The sequence below is a fragment of the Falco cherrug genome, chromosome 5, assembly GCF_023634085.1.
Source record: "Falco cherrug isolate bFalChe1 chromosome 5, bFalChe1.pri, whole genome shotgun sequence".
NCBI classification, from domain to species: Eukaryota; Metazoa; Chordata; class Aves; order Falconiformes; family Falconidae; genus Falco; species Falco cherrug.
The window spans coordinates 9,573,829-9,589,637 of record NC_073701.1 but is presented as its reverse complement, the minus strand read 5'-3'; the positions used below and the strand labels follow the sequence as shown (position 1 = coordinate 9,589,637).

General features: G+C 36.5%; 1 protein-coding gene across 3 annotated transcripts in view; it reads right to left on the bottom strand.

Moving 5' to 3' along the window:
* Window positions 1-278: 278 nt before the first annotated feature.
* Window positions 279-15,809, bottom strand: part of C5H12orf4 (chromosome 5 C12orf4 homolog) — a 22,485-nt gene continuing 6,954 nt past the window's right edge. For 2 of the 3 annotated variants that reach the window (XM_055711362.1, XM_055711360.1), the window contains exons 7-14: window positions 14,949-15,055; window positions 14,022-14,219; window positions 10,480-10,608; window positions 9,300-9,368; window positions 7,533-7,735; window positions 2,741-2,798; window positions 1,470-1,537; window positions 279-529 (exon numbers count right to left, since the gene is read on the bottom strand). In XM_055711362.1, coding sequence (XP_055567337.1) covers window positions 437-529; window positions 1,470-1,537; window positions 2,741-2,798; window positions 7,533-7,735; window positions 9,300-9,368; window positions 10,480-10,608; window positions 14,022-14,219; window positions 14,949-15,055 — 925 coding nt within the window. In that variant the 3' untranslated portion in view covers window positions 279-436. The remainder of the gene's footprint in view (window positions 530-1,469; window positions 1,538-2,740; window positions 2,799-7,532; window positions 7,736-9,299; window positions 9,369-10,479; window positions 10,609-14,021; window positions 14,220-14,948; window positions 15,056-15,809) is intronic. The other variant, XM_055711361.1, reaches the window with a different exon arrangement.

Below are 15,809 nucleotides of genomic sequence, written 5' to 3'. Positions count from 1 at the left end.
ATGCTAAGGAGACACCTGACATCGTTCTTTTTTCTTTTTTTTAAATGTCACTGAACAAATTAATAAAGTATGTTTTAAACTCAACAACCTAAAGACCACGCAGAAGATCCTACTCCTACCATAAGCTCTTATTCCTACTACACAAGAATCACCTATATTTCTGTAGATAACATACGATAAGTTATATTTGAATGTCTTTCAGATACAGGTGAGGAATTCAATATTAATACTGTGCTGAAACAAAGCAAAAGGCAAAAAATCAACTGCTAATACCCAAGTACAGACAGCATTTATCTTTTATTAGGGTGACATGATTCTTGAAACTGCAACAAATAGCACTTCAGGGTCATCATCCCTCAGAAGAGAGACATTCCAGTCCAGAATCTCTGTAATCGCATGCTTTGTCAACAGGATACGTCTCACTGCTGCACATAATTCAGTGCTTAGAGGTAAGAGTCAATGTAGAGGATACTCTGAAGATTTGTGGAAGCATATTACTGAGCTGGTAAAACATTTCCTCAGAAATTGTCTGGGAAAAAAAAAAAGAAAGAATTAGAAAAAATACCCCAGTAAGCTTTGGCTTTTTGCTGTAGTTGGGAAGAATTAAGTGTCTCTCAGCTCTTGACAGTTAAGAGAACTGCTGTTTTCTCAGAAGTTCACAAGGATTGTTTTCAAACTATGTGTTCTAATTCAATCAAGAGACTGACCTAAAAATACTGTTTGTGTCCTATGTGATGTCTCCGTTTCCAGTAATTGATTATTTCTGCCTAGCATACGCAGGACAGTGCTGTTTCTTATCTATAGGACTCCTACTCTCTGAATTCCAGGATTAGATTCAACTTCAGCACTTATTCTTGGCTTCCTCCTTGCCCAGCAGTTAACATGTATTTCTTGATAAAGTAGTGATTTCTCTCCTAAAATAACTCTGATTTTTATATTATTTCCAGTACTGTTTTTTAAAACAAAGAAAACTTAGTGCTGGCCACCTTTGGCAAACTGCCTGTTTCTGAAGATTAGCTAGAACTCCAAATTAAATCATTTTGGAATCTTAATTACAATTAACTTCAAATTTCTGGAGTCATTAATGACTCTGTGGAAGCATGACTGAACTCAGCGCATTGCAACCTTCCAAGTTGCTGGACAATATGATTACTAAATGCCTAAACTTATGTAATGCAAGGTTAGCCCACCTCTTCAGAGTAAATAATAGTAAAAAATTATCTTTTTCAAAGGTGATGTATTCACCGTTTGTAAAGGTGAACCTCCCAGTTTGAAATGTTAGCATCCTCAGAAGATACTACAGGACATCAAAAAATATAAACCCCTCATTCCTGTTTTATAGGCAAGGAACCAAAACTACAGTAATTTAAGCTTACACAAAAAGAGCAGGGCATAGCAAAGAAACAAAAACTAGATCTGCTGACATTTAACTTCAAGTTAAATGTCTGCTGGAACAAGGTTTAACCTACCTGTGGTACCAAGAATTGTACAGTCCGAGAAATTCCTCCATCCCACGAGGCCATCTCCATCATGAAACCTAAAAACCAGCATTCATACTGTATGCATTACCAATGCAATCTTCCCTGTCAATGACACTGTTAGCAAGCAGTGAGGGAGCTTTCACGTACAATTAGGATTTTAACTGCTGTAACTAGGGATATCGTTAATCACATTTAAATCAGATTTGGCCAATGTCCTGGCTGAAATCTGCTTCAACTGGAAAATCTAATGAGGTGTTACAGAGAAAATCAATATACCCTTGAAGAGCAGAATAACCAGTGCTAGCCAGCAAAAGTGAGAGGTTTCTCTAAATATACGTGTTATGAGTTCTTTCAATGGCCTGCTTTCATTGAGAAACAGCTCTTTCCTTTAGCTCTGATGTACTCATTAATGTGGATGTGGTCACAAGTCTGTTGCCAAAAGTACGCTGACAATCTGGCAGCAAAAGAAACTACCTGGACCTACTTATGTGGCAAAAGCTCAGCGCTCGTTTGTTGCTCAAGTTATGATATGGCATTTTTATGCTAGCATATCCTTACAAATGAACTAAATGCGTGTCCACGGAACATGCAGCAAATAAAGATACTCAGAAAAATATTTGTTTAATGAAAGTGGCTACATGGATGATATTCCATCGTGAATTAATAAAGGTCACAATAGAAAGAGGTTCCTCAAGTGGGTGGTAGGAAAACTTAACATTACTGACATTTTAAAAACTCTAAATGACTGGTTCAAGTATTTGAGTGCAGCACAGAAGAATGCGGTAAGTAATAACACCACTTGGAAAGACAGAAAACCAAGATGAGTCATGAGGACTTTCCAGCAAAGAGATTAATTAGTGTATAAAGTAGTCTTGGAAAAATGCAGGGAGTCTCTTTGTCTGAAAAAATAAAACTAAAAAGACGACACTGGAAATTATACTGCAGAGAACCACCAGCTCTTGCCTTCCTTCAGAGACTGCTCAAGGCAGCAGTAAGGGCTTTTCCTTCTACTGTCTACATTGTAAAGATCTTTTAGAATAGAGACTAAAAATGTTTCGAAGTGTCTGAGCCTATTTCCTGGTTAACAGTTAACTAATGATAGTTAGCAATTTTAAAGAGAAAATGTAAGTGTATGTTTTAAACAAACAACACCTTATTGAAAAACACCTTTTTAAGAAAATACACAACCTAAGCCAAGGCTGGATGTCACCACATGTAACACAAACCGCCCCCCCTAGCTGAAGCACCCACTAACATACCTTTGACACACTTGAACACAAGTTCCGCCCTCTTCAGGCACCACGGGATGGTCATTTCCTAAAAATTAATAAATGAAGACTCAATGCCCAATGATCTAACCAAGAGCAGCAATAGGGAAGTTACTAAAAATAATACATTTCTGCCACAGAACCCCATTTTCCAAGCAGGTATTCAAGCAACATTACAGGCCATAAAAAGGGATTCAGTTTTCCAGACTACTCTAGGCAGGTAGTATATACCCTATAGGTGACCCTAAAAGCATGCCACTGCTTATTGGTAGGACAGCCCACTGTCAGAACAATCTACAAATTTTTAAGCTGCGATATTGAATAAAAATACTGTTGACAATCTTACAACTGTCATTGGAAACAGGGTTATTAAATTCCCCTACGGAGCTACAGAAAAATGTATAATGTCCAACAGATAACTGTCAGATTCACGCTTCAGCTAGCCAAAGAGGAATCATTGGTTACTGCTGGGAAGTGCGGCCAGGAGCCTAACTGTTCTTGGTGATTCTAAGTTTTATTGACATACTCACTGCCTGCCCGTGGGGCAGGTACACCTTCCACTAGACCAGGTTTCTCAAAGCTTCACCCAACCTGGCCTTGAACACTTCCAGGGATGGGGCACCCACAGCTTCTCGGGGCAACATGTGCCAGTGCCTCACCATCCCCACAGAAAAGAATTTCTTCCGATTATCTAATCTAAGTCTACTCTCTCTCAGTTTAAATAGTACCTATTTGTTCTGATGTACTCTCCAACATGAAAATCAGCACCTTCTGGTCTGAATGCAGGAATATAGATGTGGAAACAAATTTATCCATTCTATGTACCTTCTCAAATTTAAGCTTTAGATAATTTTCTATTCAGTAAAGCCAGCCTTTTTTTTGCAGCACCAAACACCGTACAATCTGTCAGTATCAAAGAGCTTAATTTCAGGACTCAGAATATTTATTTGAGAAACAAGGTTATCTAAGCATGCTAATTGATAACACTGCAACAGTGCATTGAACATGGCTGCATTAAACAACTACTGAAAGCCAAAAGTTCCTACTTAGGTGGGAGTATCTCCTGCCATCCCGAAAATGTGTAACAACTTAAAAACAGAAAACAGCGTAAGTTAAAAATATCTTTTCAGAAAACTGTCTTTCATTATGTAAATCACTACCATCAATAGACACTGCTTTCAGGGTATACAATACATTAATCTGAACAATGCTGGACATAATTTTTTTTTTCATTTCTAAGCTTTCTGGAAGAATTTATCTACTTATGCGTGCTTTCTGTCACAAGTAACGTAGGCATATATTGGTAGCTTTGATCACTGTTTTGGCTTAGGCAAAAACCAAACATCTAAAAAGGTCCTGTTGCTCTGAAGGCAACTCAGGAGTACCTTACGTAATCAATAAAGGGAACTAAGCCTTAAAAGGATTAAACCAGCAGGATATGACACCATTCCTTGGGCTATTTCAGAGGAACATAGATGTTAAATCTTGCGGGCACACAGGGAAATAACAGGTTGGATCCAGAATGTCACTCCATGCAAGCCACAAGAACTGAAAATGACACAGTAATGTTTCAATTCTAATCCATGTTTGAAAATGTAAGTTCTCATGATTTTGCCATGTTATTTGGATTTTTCTCTACATGCAAACTAAGAAACAGTTGTGGAAACGATGAAGTATTTGTTAAGTACCGATTGAAATTACAGTGCAGGAGACAGGATAAAAACAAGCAAACACCCCATCTCCTATAATGGGTTTTGTTTAATAGTATTCAAGTAAAGATACACCTTGGACTTCTGGTTTTATTCACCAGCACAGACCACATCCCAGCTACTTTTTAGGATGCAAGTACTTGTTGTCAAATTAAGATTTCTTCTGCTTATTTAAAAAAAAAAAAGAGGGAGTCAGCATCACTGATCAGAAAAATGTGTTGCAAACCTCTTCATTCAAACAAATTTGTGACAGACTCACTACATGGGACTGCTGCTTTTATAAAGCTAAAGACTTATGCCTTTGCATAACCATGTCATAACCAAGTAATGTAAACAAAATCCATAAATGTCTCATAAGACAAAGATTTCAAACCAAATTTCAATGTTAATTTTAATAAATTAAGAATTAGCAAGATGTTTACTCAAAGCATATCTATGCAAACCCTAAACACTGTATGAGCAGCTATATATTTAAAAGGTGGGAAATTCAGACAAGAAATATTTGAGGTTAACACACCCACCAATAACCTCTCTATATACATAAATAGTGTTCATAAATATTTGTTACACGGCTTATACTCCCTTAATTTCTACTTTTTTCCCCAAACATTTTTCTCTTAACTTATGGTAATAGATACAGCTGACTGAGATCCCTGAAAAGTAACATTTTTCTCAGTGTAGCTGAGCAGACGGCAGCAACGGCTTCTGTGCTGAAACTACCAAAAAATTGTGCCAGCTCTAACATTTTCAGTTATGCCATGCTACTGGAGCCATTCTGTTCCCCAGTTTATATTAGATCCAGAACAGTGATCAGACAGTAATGCCTCAGTTGTCCTGAATTTGGACAAACCCAGTTTCTTTCCTTCGTTTAACTTAACAATAAAAGCAGAGAAATGTAATCTATTTTTGTTGTTCTCATCGTAAGAAAAACTAAAGAAAACAGACTAAAGAAAACTAAGGAATGAAATGTAATAGCTTCATTGAGATAATACACTCGTTACTTCTGTGAGGTTATAAACACCACGCTTCCATCTATAGGAAGGAGAAAAACTTTGGGAAAAGCACAGAGAAAACTCACGATGGATACCCGTCACATTGAAGCATGCAAACATCTCTGCAGCTGTGCTCCTGGTTAACCACTTTACAAAACTGTTTTTATGTAGGTGGTAAATGTGTATTCAAAACTGGGTCTGCAGAAGGCACCAAGTTCAAGTTAACTTTCAGAAATCTGTTATTCACTTTTCCGTCAACAACATTACATATTTTTGTGTTTGAAATGAGGTCAGCCAGCTGCAAAGCACTGTAATACACAATGCTGCTAATGCAATTCACACAACAGAGTTTTGGCCAAACATACACTTATCGTACAGGTCACTTTCTGCTTACTCTACAGAGACGTGAAATTTAATATAAAAGGTAAACTGTTTTACTAGGACCTTTTAAGAATCCAGTGCTAGACAAGAAGGTAATTCTTCAGCTTCACACATCCAAGCAACAACACACTCAAAAGCATGTGAACACCTGGTCTTGTGTTTTATTTGTATTTTAAATTACAGATAAGCAAATGAAAGCTAAAACTAGCAAGGTATAAAGAAAAGAGAAAAAAAAAAAAAGGAGAAAAAGAATATAGTCAAATGGCAACTTAAGGAAAAAAAAAGGTCAATAAATTTATGAAACACAGTAACTGAGTCACTGGGTCCCACGAGTAATCCAGGCTGCTGTCCTGCAAGCTGGTTACTTGCATTTGTGCCCCAAAAAAGGTCTTGATACCAGAAATGAAAAATTTCAGAACTAACATCATCTGTTCCTAAAAGTCTACTTTTATGTATGGAACTATATCCTTTAGGAGCTTAATTAGTGGACACTTAAGTTTTGCATTGCTTGCACTTTCACAATAATAGACTCCGATCTTGTAAAAGATCTGGAACTGCGTTCCAATCAAATTCTGTTATTAAAAAGTCACTGTTAGAGGTAATCCACTGGCGAGCTTTTATCTTGCTCTAAGTCAGGCATTTTCAAAGGAGGAAAGGCAGCACTGAAATTTACAAGTGAAAAATCAAAGGGTTATTTAAAAATCTCCTCACAACAGACTACAGTTATCCATGCAAAGGTATTGGTAATATCATTATCTTATTTTTATCCCCCCCCCCCCTTTTTTTTTTTTTAAGTTTATAGACTTTTCACCTCCTAAGGAGGTGAGGCATATGGCTGTACTACCTGTCCACTGCTTCTCTCCCTTCCTTCCCATCCCCTTTCTTCTCTGCTAGTATCTTGTGAGCCAGATGTGATAGAGGAAAGAGGTTTTCAGTGGTATTACATTAGTGTGCACTGTGAAAAGTTACAGTTGAGTAAGAGGCAAGCGCTACATTAGTGTCCCACCGAAAAAGAGAATACAAAAGCTCAGCACAATAAGTAAAGCACACTTGTATCTACAAAGAGCCTCAGCAATATGCTGCTTCTTGCCTAGTCGGTATTTGGGGGGCTTAGGGAGGAAACAGGGATAGGAATTAAGGATGCAGTTGATTAGGCAATGAAGGAGACAGTTCACAGCAAAAGGTGGAATTTGGGTGCTGCTGCGTAGGGCTGAGAAGGTAAAGAGTAGTGTTCGGGGATACAGAACTCCCAGCCAAGCTTTGCTAGTTCTGCTGCTCATAAAACTTACTGTTAAGGTTTTCTAGCTAGCAACAATTAGTTGGGGTTCTAGTATCACTATCACATCAGTGACTCTGAAGTCTTAGTTTCTAAGAAAGAGCTGCTGCCAGAGACTTCCAGGCATGCGGTCCCATCTTTCATTAATACTGGTACAATTGAGCTGGATCAAGGAAGTGTCCAAAATGAGGGGCAGGAATAAAAAAAACTGAAGTGATTCAGCTGGCTGAAATGTTTTTAACTGGTTTAGTTCCTTAATTTGGGTCACCATATAGATATGAGGGCCAGCACAATGATGTGGCAGGAGTATGTGACTGGGATAAACTGTCCTATTTGGCCTAAACCAGCATGAAACACCCTTTGAGAAAATCTCTTTTGTTGCATCCTAGAAGATAAAAACAAACCAAATCTTTACATTTACTTACTTCTGACATATCATGCACCAGTAGCAGAGGAATACTAATGGTAGTAATGTCGTGTGTGCAGCAAACTTTGAGAATGTTTCTCAGTCCCATGATTGCAGGATCCCGAGCAGTTACGTTACCAGATCTTACGTTATCATCCACACAGAGGTGAAAAGCAACATGAATTTCAGAGAGATTTGAATGGCGCGTGATGTAGAATTCTCCTACACAGCAACATAAACCAAGAAGGCAAGTTATCATGGTAGTGACCTGTACTGAAATACAATTTGTTAGGTTATGTAAGGATAGGGTCAGTTAAGACAAAGGCAAATACAAATATACAACAGAGATCAGAACACATACATAAGGAGATAAAAAAAGTTAGAAACCAACTGATCTAAAATCTCTTGGAATATCATTGTTTTACATTCATCTTACACTCGCTTCCCTGCTTTGATGGGTTTCACTGGCATCAGGGACACCTGGTGTAATAAGACATAACAGTGCCAGTACAGGCGGATATGATCTATATATAGCATGAAACAAAAACAAACAGAGAGGAGGTGTAATACTCAAAATATATAATGTAAGCACTGAATTGCAGACAGATGTGGGAGGCGGAAATAGCAAAAATGGATGGGTTAAAATAAAGGATGCAAAAAGTCTGTGGAAAAAAGATAGTGGGTTACATAACAACTGAGATACGTACTGGAAGACTAACGTATCAATAAATTATTTTAAATTCTAATTATTAACAATGGCAAGATTAGTTACAGAGCTGTTTTCAAAAAAGTTACCCAAGACATCTTGGTGAGGGCATTTTTAGACTTTATATTCATTTATTAAAGGTAGAGAAAGAGTAAGGGGCAGCAAAATGCAGGTGTCTCCATCTCACCTTTCCACTGGAGATCAAAATTCTATACTAGAGTCAACAGAAAAGCCAGTATGCAATATCCCTACTGTTTCAGTGAACAGACAAACACCTTTCTTCAAACCCATTCTCACTGGTCGTTTAAGTTAAGATACTACCTTTGCACAAGGACAGCTGAAGAATAGATATATATGCTTTTCTGATGACTGCTAAGGAAATAGTAATGCCCAGCAATGATCATCTAACAGTAGCAATACACAAACCACTGCAGCAAGATTGACCTGGATTTATCTGTTAAGGACCTAAGCCGATTTATAATCCACTTATACTAACAAGATCTAAGACAGTCATGAAGGCAATTTTAAGAAGCCCTCTTATTCGGCCATGGGTTGTATGGATTTAACTCCTCCCCCCTACAACTGTGTATTAGTCTTCAAATTCCACAGAAACTTTCCTTACTGAAAATCACAATACATACAGAAGATAATTCCTCTTTGAGGGGGACAGATTTGTACATTCTCAAAGTTAAAAAAAAAAACTTCTAAAACGCTTCATTGTATCACAACAGTGATATATATATAATTATTTTCAAAAACAATATTAGTTGCTAGTATTTCAGTTTCACCTTTTCCCCAAGATGCTCAGAGATTTTTTTTTCATCTTCAAATTCTGAAAAGAAATTTTAGGCATAGAGAAGTGATTTGCCCCAAGCCACATGATGCGGTGGCAAAGCTGGGAATAGAAACCAGATGTCCTGACACCCAGTTCCCTGCCTTAGCCACAAGAACATCCTTCTCCTCTGATTGAGGTCAACTCAGGTTTAGTTTATGATTTATATTCTGACTTCAGAGCTAAAAATGTGCATCTATAAAACACAACTTGCTTTAAGAAGAGGGGGAAAATGCAACAGAACTCACCTGGCAAAATATTTGACTGGTTTCGTTCAATATTCTTCAGTTTCTCTTCATTTCCACTACTTTTGTTTTCTGTATATAAATACACAGCACATATATTAAATACACTGTCTGTTAATTGTGCTTTGGCATGGAACTTCGATATTCTGAGATGCTATCTGGCTTGAATTTTTACCATGAAGTCCCCAAAAAGCAGAGGGATGCACAGGAATTGTTTTTGCTGTCTTTAATAGACACTGAACCAAATTCTATCTCAAAGCAGTAACTTTCTTAAATCATCCTACGATACCTCTTCATTTGGATAAAACACAACATTCTCAGATGTAATACTAAACTTTCCAAATTGCCCCCACAACAATGTAGAACCTTCCCATTGCTTTTTAAATAACGCAACTATTTTAAACACATTTGTTCCTAGTATTACAAGAAAAATTTTAGAGATTTACATGTCAACAGTATAAAACCAGCTTTCAGTTACTTCCTCAAGACTACAGCAATATGCAGGTTCCTAAGAAAACTTGTTTTTCTATGTACTCTTATGAATCTATTCATGTTACTGAGGTATTTAAATCACATAAGTAGTTCTCTGCAAGGAAAACAAAGTTTCATGATGTACAAGTACAACCTTAACACCATGTGGTCAGAAAATTTCACAGCCATTGGTAAATATAAATGCAAAGTAAACCATTCAGAAGGATTTGGTTAGCACTAAAAAGCATCACATTTAGTCAATTTATTATTCAGTCTTTAGTGTTCACTTTTAAAGGAAGGGAAAGAGTCATAACTCCTTTCCTGCAATTTTTAAAGCTTTACTCTTTTATTTCTATTTAAATGTAAAGTCAGATAAAGTCTATGTTGCTACAGGCAGTTTAAACTGCAGAGGAAAGCACAATAGCCCTATACACTTCCCATGCTGTGACAGTGTGATCAGAACCTAAGGACTCAGAATTTAATTTTTTTTTTTTTTGTAAAGTTACACCTGTTATAGCAGCAAAAACATCATGTGAACATGCTGTCCATGAGGAGAGAATTTCATGCAGATTTCTCAGTATATCAATAATCTTGATCCTTCCATTTTATAGGTCAGGTAACTGAAGAAGAGTGAAATCAACTTGCCCATAACCATAAACATTCAGCTGACCACTATTCTATTTCAAGGAAAGTAATTTTGGTTGTCACTAACCACAATGTCTTTTTGACTTACTGCTACGCTGTGCTCTGGCCTTAAGTACAACCTTCTGGACAATTTCAAGCTGTTCTTGAATTCCAGGAAAATGGAAGTCTGTGCATTCTTGGCAAACAGTTGCAAAATCTAGGAAAAAATATAAGATTAAAATCCATGTTGAAAGGCTGTGGTTAGGAACATGACATAATTCTGCTCTACTGTTCAAGCAAAGCCAGTTACAAAGGCACCCCCACCCCCCCAAACCAGATAAAGCCCTGCTATACTCCTCTTTAAATTCTAAAATAATTACAGCAGAGCCAAAACAGTTTTTGAAATAAATTAATTGCTTGGGGAAGAAAAAACCCAAACCTTGAGTGTTGCTGCTTTTCAAACAAAACCACCCAGACCAAAAAATTCCCACCAAAATAAGAGCAATAATATATGAACATTAAAATGCAATTGTGCTTTACAAATGCTGCCTTATTACTAACAGTTCTTCAATCTGTGATATTTTATTAAGATATACATAACAGACACTTCCAACAGCAACAACAGCATTCCAGTTTGTTTTGAAAAATGAGAGCTATTAACGAAAATCATAAATAGCGTATCTCAAAAGCTGGAATTACAGTTGTTTCCTTTTAGTTCCCAAGACACAGATCTGAAAGTTAAAGAAAAGTGTCATCAGCTGAAGAGAGCTGCAAGTTCCTTTTGCTGATAAGTATTACGTCAGACTTGGAAATATTATACTGATAATCAGGATCATAACATACTGCCTCTGAGATTGGTGTTCTAAGCTTCTTATCCTAATGTCCAGCCGTTTCTCCAAGCAAGTCAATGGGAGCCAAAACAAGCTATTAGCAATGAGCTGGACTATACTAAACAATTGCTACTTACTTCCTGCTTTGAGGTACCTGTTCTAATCCTCCTTACAGTTCTTAATGTATTCTGATTGCCTATCTGGAAAGCACCATATACTCCTGTGAACAGGCTGCAACTGGAACAGGCAGGGCAGAGAGAAAAATCTTAATGTATTTTATCTTTTTACATGCAGTCTCTTACCATAAAATCTATTTTCAAAAGGCTTTATTAAATTATGATGTCCAAAACCAAGGGAGGAAGAGGCTCATATTCCAGAAGATTGTATCTTCCGTGTGTATAGAGATAAAACAAGGTCACAAGACATTTTAATTGAAACTAACAACTGAAAAATCTCTGATATTTAAATTAAAATTAACGTTAGTTTTAGTTTATCATTTGAGTGTGCTACACCTACTCGAAACCTGAGCCACAGTAGCCCCACAAAGTCCTAATATTAAAGACTTGAGCTAGGCAATGCATAAATTATATAAACTATTTATCTAGCTTAGAAATTATAGTCTGAATTAAATTGGCATGTTGAAAGTTCACATGTAAATTCAACCTTCTGTTCAAGGCTGTTTTCTAGAGATGTGTCCAAATTAAATTTCAAAGGTATATTTTGATAGTTGCTTTTTACACGTTACAAGAAATACAGAAAACATTGTAGCCATGGTTTTCAATCTTGCAAATACCCGACAAACATCCTGAATTTTGAGACAAATTGAACCAAATGGGTAACAGATTTACCAAAGATGCAACCTCAAAACGTTTGCCAGACACAACAAAACTAACAAAGTACACTAAACAAAGCACATTCCTAGGCTTCCTCAGGCCAGAGCTAAACAAACAAGGTTAACCAAGTAAATTGCAGGACTTCATACCTCCATTCAGTGCTTGCTGAGTGATTGGTGTTGCTCAAAACAATGTAAAATGCTTGGATAAGTAGCACACTCACATGAAGTTAATTAATTCCAACCATCTTTGAAAATCTCACAGAGGTTTGAGGGAGCTTCTAGCCCATCACAAAATAAAGGTTATGATGTTTACATTTTTCCCCAGCTTTAAAACAGAAGCAGAAAATTGTGTCTGCACTTTTGCAACCCAGAAATTTGGACTGCACAAGCCACCAACACCCTACTTAAACAGCAGCATCAATTTATTATTTAAAGGTCTTCTGTATAGCAAATTTATGAACCTTTGAACCCCCTAGCATATTTATCTTTTTAAAGAGCCTTTTAGGAAGGAGAACTGGTTCCGATTAGTGCTCTTGCAACAAACAGCTCTTACAATTTAAGAGCAAAGTCTCCTCTCAAAGGTGTTTATTACTGCTCTTCTGTCAGAAGATACCACTGCCACCACAAAGTGGATTTAACGAAGTGTACCCAAATGTCAGTTGCCACCTATAGCAGTTTAGGGTCTCAGTACAACCAGACATTCACTGATGGTTTAAAGTAATACATCCAACTAATTACGTGAGAGGAACTGAGACATGGACACATTCATTTCTGCAACGTTTTTAAAAAGAACAGTGGTACAGAGAGCTGTGGAACGTGCCCACAGTGAAGTCTGTCAAGTTCCTTTGGAACTCAAAGAAATGAAAATTTATTGAGGATTATATTTTAGATTGTGATACAGTTCCTTATTTTCCCCTCTACTGTGGCTGCAAGATCTAACTGGTGTCTAGAACATGCAGTTTTGTGTTTAACGGTATTACTTCAATGTCTGTCTTATCACCTTTATCAAGACATAGCATAAAATAAATCTTCTATTTGTTATGAATTTAAATATTTAAGCAGAGAAAAAGCAACTTAAAATTAGTACAAGTGTGAAACAAAACTGTCAGAATTAAGCAGCTTGGAAACCATAAACAGCACAAATACAACTGCAGTTTTTACTGGTACACTTCCCTTTCCTTCTTGCTACAAGCCTCACTCCGCACTGTTTTCAGAGAACATCAACCCAAGTATTTTTTTTACAGTACACAAGAACAGTGACAAGTAATAGTGGCTCCAGTCAGAAAGACATTTCAAATGTAAATATTTTGGTATTAAACATCAAGAGGAAGGTGGAAAAGTCAATAACGTGGCCCAGAGAAAGCCTCAGTAACCAAAACTGGAATGAACACATTTCATTGGTTAACCTTGATACAAACCACCTTCATCATAGTGTCCCATTACTTAAAAGACATGCATTTACAATGGCTACTAATTAAGCTTTCCAGGAATAGGCAAGTAATATTCCTATTGTTCATTTTAAATTGAATTAATAGTGCTGCAGATACTTAAAGCACATGGTATTTTTATACATTTACTTATCGATTTAAAGTCTTAGCATATTTCATTTTCATCTTTGCAAATAGGTTTCAGCATGCTCATCTGACATTAAAGCGTTAGAAGCCCCTATAAAAAGCCAGTCTACGGCAAGGAAATCACCATTGAAGCGTTCACTCTAAACGTTCTTTACTCAAACACAAAACCTAGGAAAGAGATGAGAGAGATAACAGCATACCACAGCACAACACTGTCCCCCGTCCTTATCCATCTCTTTCTGCATTTGGACATGGTATTGTGAAAAGGTAACAAAACATTAGGGTCTTCAGTAAATTTTAATTATACAGGGAATATGTTTTTTTGAGAGAAGGCAGCAAGTAAAGTAACATTAGTTTTCACTGACACAATACACACTGTTAGAGGACTCACCTCTTTTGATGCCACTATATGAACTGATACGGTTGTCTACCAGTAAAACTAGGCCACAGAGAGAAGTTGAATAGAGAGACATTGCAGTTTGAAGTCTGTGAAGTTTTACTCCGCTTCGATGGCTGCGCTTATGTTTACAGAAATCCAACATATCCGCTCTCAGTAATCTCAAGTTATGCATAGTCTTCAACTGAGCTCCTGTATGGAATATAAAGGATTTTAATACATACAGTAAAAGAGGAAACTCAGGATTGTTAGTAAAACACAAGGATCAAAGTGCTCCCTTGTTTTGTGAAAATATCTAAGGGAAATATAATCAACAGTACTCAAAGAAAGTTCTTAGCCATATATTCAGTTTTACATACATATCAGTAATTTACAAAGTATGAGTAAAAATGAAGTATTTTCACATGCTGTCACAAAGCAAGGCTTATCTGTACCTGAAATGAGCCTTGATCCCTATTATAAGGCTACAGATGAAATACTAATGTAGTCAGAACAGACAGCACAAGAAGCCTCTATCGTATAAACAAAAAAACCCCAACCTGTAAGTATCTGTTTTTCTGTTAATTGATCATGGGAAATGAATTTAATACCCATGTTTTCTTACCAAACATAAGTTAAAATATGATTTTTAATTGCTACGCCTTCTGATGTTAGTGTGTTTTCTATACTAGTCACCTTGCTAGAGTGGACAAAAACTTGCCTCTAGAATGTTTTCCTTTATGTATATTTCAGGTAGCTAATACTGTTTGATACAGTTTACACACACTGTACTTCTCTTACAAACAAAGAGCAAATACAAAACAGTTACAAATTGTATACACGATATACATTGACAGTTAAATACTGTAAATAATACATAGCTAAAATACATTATTTATTAGCATCCTTTATCATCTTTGGTTTTAGTGTCAGTTTACTTACCCAAGTGAATAGTAAAACTTTCTTCCAACAGCCTTTGCTCTTCATAAATTCTTCCATTTCCTTCTACAGATTCTCTCAGTTGGCTGGGCTGAACCTTAATTTCATCACTAAAATAATGAGAAATGTATTGAGAAGTTCATCCTAATTCTTTTCAAGACCAACAATATTGTGTGAAAACCGTCTAATGTTTTCTCAGCTGCTTTGTGGAAACCAAGAGACAACCTATTTGCATGAACTCCATTCATGGGAGGGTTTTCTGGCATGCAATACTCCAGGTGCAAACCAGTAGGAAGAATAGACCCCACTGTTAGATTTACATTAACTAGCTCATTTGCAAAGCATCCTGAGACTGAAAAATAAAAATAAATCACAGTACCTAGTTATAAGATAATAAGAACATAAGAATAAAAGGAAAAAAACCCACCTCTTCTCAGCCCATTTATAACAGCCAAACCCTTAATCATGAAGTGACCAGATAAAACATTTATTTTTTCTCTATACAAAATGGAAGGTTAAGAAAAGCTAAACGAAACATGCCACAGTGTTCAAACAAGCAGGAAGTATTTCAGACATCAGTTTTAATTTTTTTTTCCTAAACTAATCTATCTGGTATTAAGTAACATAAGTAATACTGTTTCTGTGACACAAAAGAACATGAACATCTCTCCTATTTGTTTCTGCATTAATTAAAAATTTATCTGTTTTCAAAGTGCCTCATCTTCAAGTGTTTTATAAATTTGCAAGCAATTCCACTAATTCCAAATGCCCAGTGGTGAGGCAGAACTGAGATACACCATTAATAAATATATATACACATCCCTAAGCAACTAGATGCATAAAGATGTATATAGACATAAAAGG